The sequence below is a fragment of the Phalaenopsis equestris genome, unplaced genomic scaffold (assembly GCF_001263595.1).
Source record: "Phalaenopsis equestris unplaced genomic scaffold, ASM126359v1 Scaffold210247, whole genome shotgun sequence".
Taxonomy (NCBI): domain Eukaryota; kingdom Viridiplantae; phylum Streptophyta; class Magnoliopsida; order Asparagales; family Orchidaceae; genus Phalaenopsis; species Phalaenopsis equestris.
Window position 1 is genome coordinate 333485 of NW_018229347.1, and position 8979 is coordinate 342463.

The window sequence follows — 8979 nt, forward strand, 5'->3', positions numbered from 1 at the left end:
AAAAAGAAACTTAAAACTAGCTTCAAGACCAAATTGTTGAAACTTGTTCTTACACTTCATGCTATCCTGTATGAGGGTACTAACATTTGCGTTATCACCTTTGATAATAAGCCCTCTTTGTCTCGAGCATCTAGGACTTCACAAGTGAACCAAAGTAGATGATCACCTCCAACTCCACTTGGGAACTATCTCAACGTGTTAATGTTTTGACAGTCGCCAAGATAGCTTCGCCCACCTCATCATCGAAGGTGGCAAAACTAGGGTTATTAACTCCCAAGGGTTTAGGCATATCAAAATTTCCTTCAGCACTTCGCAACTGACAGTAGCATGTGTAATCTTTCACTTCTTGGCATCCCCTTGGGGGTATTATATATTTGTTTGCTTAAAGATTCTATTTTGGTTCAAACTTACAAAATTTATATTTTTAATTTTGTGTCGCTTGATGTGCTTAATTTTCTATATTCTTGCCAAGCTTGTTAGCCCATATAATTTAGGTGTATTTTCAACTATATACTTTGGCCTAAAAAATTATGGGTCCGTGATTGGGTGGCTTCACTGATATTTCTTTTTTTCTCCTTTTATTTTTTTTGGAATTATATGATTAAGTTGTGTTATAAGAAATACTTTAGAAAATTCTATAATTTGAGGCCCTTCTATCAATCATTGTTGAACTGTAAACCATGTAGCATTGACACTTCTAAAAATGTCTACTAGTTGTGTCAGACACATATCGGACACTGACACTTGTTTGACACTCCCTGATACTATTTGACACTACAAAATATGAGTGATTTTTTTGGGCCCGAATACGTCCGGGACATGCTCTGACGTCTCATCGGATATGAGATCAATATGATTTAGAAAAAAAATAGGACATGAAAATTAGAAATTATGAATATATATATAGCCTTAATTATATCTCATAATTGAAGACGCCTCATCTCTCGTCATGTTAAAGCTTCATCTAATAATCATCAAAGTTGAGTGTAGAAGGTGCATCTAATATTCATCGTGGCTGAGCATCAATAGTTCTCTCTTTGTTTGTCGAAGCCAAGCATCAAAGGTCCATCCAATATTTATTGAAGTCGAGCATTGCAGTTCTCTTTTGTTTATCGAAGTCGAACCTACACCCGCTAAAGTGGAAGCTGTAAGCTTCTTTGTCACAATCTGAGCGGGAGTCGGACATGTTCGTTGAAGCCAATCCAATATCCCATGAACTTTGCGACATTTGCAGTGAAACTTCTATTTGTAGAAGCCAGTAGTCAAGACCGTCCTAGTTTTGTAATTGATAATTATATTATTTTATCTTTAATAAGTCAATAGTTATAAATCTATTCTTATTATAATTCTAAAAATTTAATTTTAACTTAATTAAACAACGTGTAATTTTAGTATATTTTAAATTTTAGTAGATAAGTTGGAGGAATTCTTTTGAAACACATTATATATCTAATTTTAAAAATTAAGTTTCATAAGCATGTTGTTGCATAATACAAGTTAAATTTTATTCTTGCATAATTTTTTTTGTGAAGTCTTTAATAAAAAATAATAGAAAATAACTATTTTATATTAGTAATTAATTAAATATTAAATCATGTACATGACATGTCATTCTATTTTTTTTTTCAATTATGTCGTAAATTCGTATCATGTCTTGTTGTGTCCACATGTCTGTGTCCTTGCTTCATAAACGGCTAACCATGCCATCTAGTATAATAGATTGTTGTATAAAATAAAAAAATATTGCATGATTTACGTTGATTTACGCACTAGAAATGATCTGCCATTCATGAAATAATTTTTTTTTATTTGCAGCATGAAGTTTATGACTGCTTGCAAACTTACACTGATGAATATTATTTCTCTTCATTATTGGTCTCTAATTTGCTGACTATTATCATTGAAGGTGAAAATTGTTATCATCGACAGCATCTCATTTCACTTTCGCCAAGATTTTAAAGAAATGGTCCAAAGGACTATTGTGCTTAACGAAATGTCCAGGCTACTGATGAAAGTTGCAAAAAGATTTTCCGTGGCTGTAAGTGTTCTCATCTTTTCACTTAAAAGTTCATTTTGGCTTTTTTCAAGAGTGGTGGTGGTGTGTGTTCATTTTGGCTTCTTTCGAGAGTTGTGTGTGTGTGTGTGTGTGATCTGAAAAAATGCTTTTGATTGATATTTAAATCAAGCGGGAGGGTGAGGTCTTCCTGGAATATTTGAAGTGTATGCCTCCATGTGAAATTTCTATATAAACAAGTTTTGCGCTTTATCTTCTCATTGTTGCCTTGATGCTTTCAAGCATCATCTCGTTAGGTAATGCACTTTGCTCCCCTGCAAAGCAAAGGCTGAGAATGACATCGATGCATGGCATCCGTGGCATGGTGAGGAGAATCCCTAGTATATATATTACCTTTTATTTGTAGTAATTCTCTTTAAACATCTCAATTACTTCTTTATTAGCATGGAGGGAGGTTTCTTTTTGCTTAGGTGCTATGCACATCTATAATGCTTACCATTTAAAAGTGGTGTGCAGCACTATATATAGTCTTGGGGCTTTGTGTGCTATCGTGCTTGCTCTTCTTGGTGGAAATGAAATAAGTTCAATTCACTTTCGTACCCATTTGTGGATGTGATCTTGAAATGTTATCAAGTTCTGGGCAAAGTCCAAACTCTTTCTACTTTATGTAGACTTGTCACTGTCATTTGAAGTGATATAAAAATTAGAATAAGTTTTTTAAGTGTCATTATTGCTTCATAAGGAATGAATTATGACATTTGTTTGGGTACTTAATGGTACTCGGGTTTACTTTGAGTACTTAAAATGACCCACAAAATAAAATATCTTGTTTTTTGATTTGATTCGTAGACTGTTTTGTTTGTGAAAGGCACATTTTGGGACATTTTTTATTTTTTATTTTTATTTTTTGCTTCAATGATGTCATGTTATCTGATTACTACCATATTATCCAGGCTATCAAATTATATTGGGAAGCCAGGACTGTTGTTCCTTGGCTATTTTGAGATTATAAATACTAAAGAAATTTATTCATAAGATGAAAACGAGATTAAAAGTATATATTAAGAAAATATTGATGTCAATGATGGATTGATCGAGCCTAATTATGACTGAAAGTATTCCCAATCATGGATCAACAAATTTTGACCCATAGCTAAGTCCCTTAACTTTCTCAAAATCACTGGGGATAATAAAATTTGTTTCCATAAATTTTTGCGGAAGGATCAAGGAGAGTGCAATTAATCATATAATGATAGTATTAATTATTATGTTAAATTAAACAAATGAATACACAATATGTATTTATGTATAACTATTTATTAAGTCATATAAGTATTTATTAATGTATAAAATAAACAGATAAATACACAGTTAAAGTTGACATACATACCATGCTAATTTATTTACAATCTTTTTGCTCATGTGCATTTTCTTTTATATTTGAACATAAATATATATAATACAGGCATATATAGTATTATAATGTATCATTATTTAAATTTTTAAATCAACATGAATGTACTTTACATTGTGAGTTAATTTGTACACTCTCCATTTTAAAATTTTATTTTGTGCGATTCTCTTCTCTACCGCATTTTCTCACCTTTTCTCTCTTCATTTCTCCCGTACCCACTCTTCGTCATTTTTCTTAGTTTATCATCATCCCCCTTTTAAACTAACTTTTTTGCTCTGTAGCCTTTTTTACTTACGAACACCTAACAATCACAAGCAAAGTATACCAAGGGGTCATGGCTCCTTTGTTTTCATATTTTTTGTGTCTTTGATGTTGTGGGAAACATAGGATCTCCTACATTTTAGGTGACTTGCAGAAAGAGTACACTCACACATATCCCAAGCACTTTTGTTTGTGTTTTGGGATTGCATTTTTAGTCCATTGACAAACTATGCAATACACCCAGAATGCCTTTGCAAGTTCTACAAGGTAGGAGAGACACAATTTTTATGAAACCCTATATTTCTGCAAACCCCATATTGTTTATACCTTGCGACAAGCTCAAGACAAGCGTGTGGGCACTCGTTGTGGGGTTCATTCGTCAAGTCAGGTGAAATAATCTTGTGCAAGTTTAAGAAAAGAAGTCTTTTTCGGTTTTCACATGATATTTAGTTTAACACAAATGCATTTAGGATTTTCTACCTAATGTAAATAGATAAGTGCAATTGAATGTATGAATACATATTTACTTCTCTTACAATACATATGATGCTATGATTATACTATGATACATATGACTGTTTATGGTATTAATTGTCTAGGTATTTATTTGTTATGCTTCATATCTATGATACAAGTAATTTATGATAAATGTTTGATGCAGAAATAATGATTTAAATGTCACAAGGAATGTTATTGGTAGACAATTACACGAGTGTTTGCAAGTACACTATACAACAATATGGTATTCTCAACTCTTGATATTTATACGGGGACAAAACTCTGGGAAGCGTTGGGATTAGGCGGTGACAGAATGTTAGGAAATCGTTGAAATTAGAATGACTATTGATAACTGCTATATTGAGGGAAATCCAACATTTATAAATAGTTTATATGACCTTTGAGGCTGACCCATGATGGCAAAATATGAAAATAATTGAGGCACATACATTTACAAGTGACATTACTATGAAATGACATTGTCATGATTACATATAATGAAAAACTAATGAACATGCTTATGAATATGCTTAAAATCATATTAATGGCCATACTTATGATTTCATGCCTATGACATACATGTTTACACTACTGTCTTGATTTTTACACTATTGACTCTTTTTTTATGTTCTCTACCATGCTAGCATATTATGAATTGTGTGTAGACATGTACAATTTCATATAAGCATGCATGTTTCTTTTCCATGTATAAAATCCTATGTAAGCACTACCTATTTCTCTGAGCTTATTGTTGTTTATTCTACATTATTGTCTTTTAAGCAGAGACAACGAACACCGAGGTGAGTAGTTAGGTGTGATTTGTATGTTTTTGCATTATATAATTTTGGGATTTATACAGTCTTTTTTGGTATGTATTGTTTATATACTTTGAAATTATGGTTTTTCCATGTTTTCGAGTATAAATATGAATGAATTATGAAATGCAATATCACGTATGATGCAACAATTTAGTTATACCAGTTTTTACCCAATGAATCCTGATTTTGCAAGTTACAACGAGTGTTGATGATAATTTAATCTGGATAAATTGTCCATCTCTGTCGCACCTCAGCCGACCCTTAAAGGGGGGGGGGTCAGTTCGGTGTGACACACAGTAAAGAACCGAGGACTCGTGTGATCGAAAACAGGGAGGGGTTTTGTGCTTTTCGATTTCGTTCCAAAAAGAGAAAACCTCTTGGAGGCTCTCTGTCGTCGGTTCGCACTTGACGTCGCGACTGACCACAAAATTCGTGTGAAGAGGGAGATCAAAAAAGCTTCATGCGACAACCGGGAGCAGGATAGAGATTTGAAGACTTTGGAAAGGATTACCCAATTCGACGCCATCCTGAGGATATACCATGTGGGTAATATCGGTGGGAAAAAGAAAGCGTGACTAGGGAGGGATAATTAAGGGTTAAATAAATTAAATTAAATTAGACTTATAATTTTTAATTTTTATATTTCTCAATCCATTCATAATTTACATATAGTATCATATATCGAGCAGATCGTTTTAACGCATAGAATTTTATAAAATTACTTCAGTTTAAATCTAAGGGATACAAAATTTCGGGTATATTTTAAGTCGCCAAAATTCTTTACCCGATTTTCTCAAAACTAGTTATTACAATCTCATCTTTATAAAATTTCATCATCAAAACTAATGAACGCCATATCAACTATGTATATTTTAAAGATGAAACATAAAGTGATTACAAAAGTCTATTTTTTGTTAAGTGGTAACTAAAATATATGTGATAAACTATACATCCGATAAATCCAATATAGCACACAAAAGACAATTCATCCATCAAAGTATGCATCAACATCAATGGCACTATGTTCTTATGGTTCCTGATAAGAATTAAACACATTGTCTAATGTTTTGCCATGGTAGCTCACTACAAGTCACGGTGCCATTTTTAAAAGTAGATCCTTCCTGAAAATTCCTTTGGGTTGGATTTTCTCCTGGGTTAGAATTTGATGTGGATCTCTGAGCTGAAATAAGATAATTTCTCCTCTAATAATCAGACTTTCTGCATAAGTAGCACACATTCATCCCAAATAAACATTCACCAAGAGGTTACTATCCACACATAAAACAGAGCTTTATATTGTTGTTGCCAGTCTGGCTAATAACATCACCAATGTAAGACTTTATCTTCTTTCCAATAAACTTTCCTCCTGAACAAGCTGTTGGCATCACTTTTTCCAAACTTTTCCTCTTGTGCAAATCTCTACGCTTCTAAGTCCGCTGGAAATCAATCTCTACCCGCCGAACCCTCTCCACTAGCACTGAATAGTTTTCAATCCCCAGTGGCACTACTGGTTGCCTGATTAAATCCTTCAATCCAGAAAGAAATCTATGGTATTTCTCCTCTGCATTTCGAGCGAGTTAGGGTGCATAACTTGATAGCATAATGAACTCCGCTTTGTACTGCATAACTGATGGATTGCATCTATCTCCTGGCAAACAGTGGTACAAACCAATCTTTGAATGCTATCACGAACTCATCACACTGCACCAAGTGGTTGGTTCTATGTCTGAACTTCTCCTGCATCTGTCATTGCTACCATCTTTTGATTTCCCCCTCAAAAACAAAAGTAATAAGGGTAACTCTCTTCTTTGGTGGACATGACAATCCATATAAAATCTTCTCCACTCTCAATAGCCAGTTTTCAGTTTTCACTGGCCCTCTTGCTTCATAAAACAAATGTGGTTTCATATCTTAAAAGAGCTTCAAGTACTTATCCATTGGTGTTCCACTACTACTAGCTTCAAATTGGGAATTCTTAATCAACTGAGTCATAACATTCATCATATCAGAAAATGCACTAACACTGATTGGAACATTCTGAGATATATCAGATTCTACCTTATCATCTCTTATATCTTCTTTATGAGCATCCATAATTTTGAAATAACAACAAAATAATTTAATTAGACTCAATTAATTTTTTAAATTTCAATTATTTATAATTAACCCAATCATCCTATTGACTTTTTCATTAAGATTCTTGTTATTTAATCTATAAACATCTTGTTCTGATAACACTTTTATCACGATCCAGCTCGAAGCTTGGAATTAATTAAAGACGAAAACTGACGGTCAGACGGTGGAAATCAATTCTCTATTATTTTGTTTCTATCACTAACATTTTAATATTCAACTATTCATGAAAGAGCCACTAAAGAAAACAATTAAAATAACAAATAAAAATTGTACATTTTTTATTGTTGCTTTCACCTCTTATACACATTTGATCATCTTTTATTTATCTTGTTCAAAAGCTTAAAATCTAAAAAAATATTAAAACAACATAATAAGTTATCTAAATATGACCCAGGAATAATTAAACTTTTAAACTACATTAACCCAAGCAAAAAAATCAATATACATGTTGATCAATTGCATCTCTATAAGAAATCCTTTACAATTCTGGTCTTTCATATTTCTTTAATAAATCTTGTAATATGTTAAAAAATGTATTAATGATATTTACTAAATGAAAATATTTAAATCTTCTATATGCATTTACTTTAACGTTACATTTACTTTGTACTCTTTACATACACATCTGTCTCTTTAAGGATCACCGTCAACAAAACCTAACACACTCATGACCGATATTATCCTGTTGACATAGCGGTTATTGGTCTAAACATCACAGTTGTCTGGGATGATAAGACCCTTATTTGCCTCTATCTGATATTATCTCGTCGGCACAGCTAATAGCGATGTAAATATCACAATTATTCAAAGTGATAAGCTTTACCTACTCGCCCCTGGCCGATATAATTCCGTCGGCATGTCGATTAATGTCTAAAGCACGCATACACTGGGGTTCCCCTACCTAGATTATTTGGAGGTGAACTTCTCTGAACATGCACATATAAGCATTAATATATAAGTTATTTAATTCTTTATAATATATATTATTCTGAGATATCTTCATGCATCTACTAACATGCATTTTTACTATGTTGTGCAACTAATCATGATACATATCTCTCAAATCAAGGATATCTTTCATATCATTCAGATCTCTATCTCATACATATCTTTTATATCATGCATTTATTTTCTATCATGCTTATCATGCATATTTATTATATTATATCTATGTTGCATATCATGTATATCATATATATCATGTATCTTATATATATTTTTCATGCATATCTATTATATCTAATAATATGAAAGATCCAACTAAAATAGAACATACATAGAGTCAAAAATATATTTTGAAATAAAGAAGATTATTGAAATTTAAAAATATAATTATTCACCTCGGTCGCTAAGTTAAAATTCTCAATCTTCAGTAACTAGCTAGATGTTGTGATAAACTTTATGTTGATCTAATAACTTATAGAATAAAATCAAACTTTAAGATCTAATAACTGAATTTACAGAGTCGTCCTACAACTAACCTTTACATGCTTAACTTAAACTCGTCGCCTCGGGTAACTAATCTGAAATTCATAAATATCTTAGGATTTCATAATATCTTGATCTATAAAATGATTTAACCCAAAACATAATATATTTGTCAAAACGTACCATACAAGGGATTCTCAACATAACCCAACCTTCCAGCTACCGCCAAATCTTCTTCCCTCTTCTTCCTATCTGTTTACTCCTCCCTTAACATTGTTGATCACATGCTAGAAGCCCTTACAAAACTACACAAACCAACTACTTCGCTTCTGACACGACCTCGTCTCCGCTACGGCAACCGGAAACAAAAATAATGCACAATTTGTCGCAAATCTCAAAATAGGAGTGTA

General features: G+C 32.5%; 1 protein-coding gene across 3 annotated transcripts in view; it reads left to right on the forward strand.

The window, feature by feature from the left end:
- The window catches only part of LOC110036732 (DNA repair protein RAD51 homolog 3), a 61344-nt gene that overhangs the window by 27559 nt on the left and 24806 nt on the right, over positions 1-8979 (forward strand). For 2 of the 3 annotated variants that reach the window (XM_020741245.1, XM_020741246.1), the window contains exon 7: positions 1907-2038. The exons of the other annotated variant lie outside the window; for it this stretch is intronic. In XM_020741245.1, coding sequence (XP_020596904.1) covers positions 1907-2038 — 132 coding nt within the window. The remainder of the gene's footprint in view (positions 1-1906; positions 2039-8979) is intronic. 3 annotated transcript variants of the gene reach the window in all.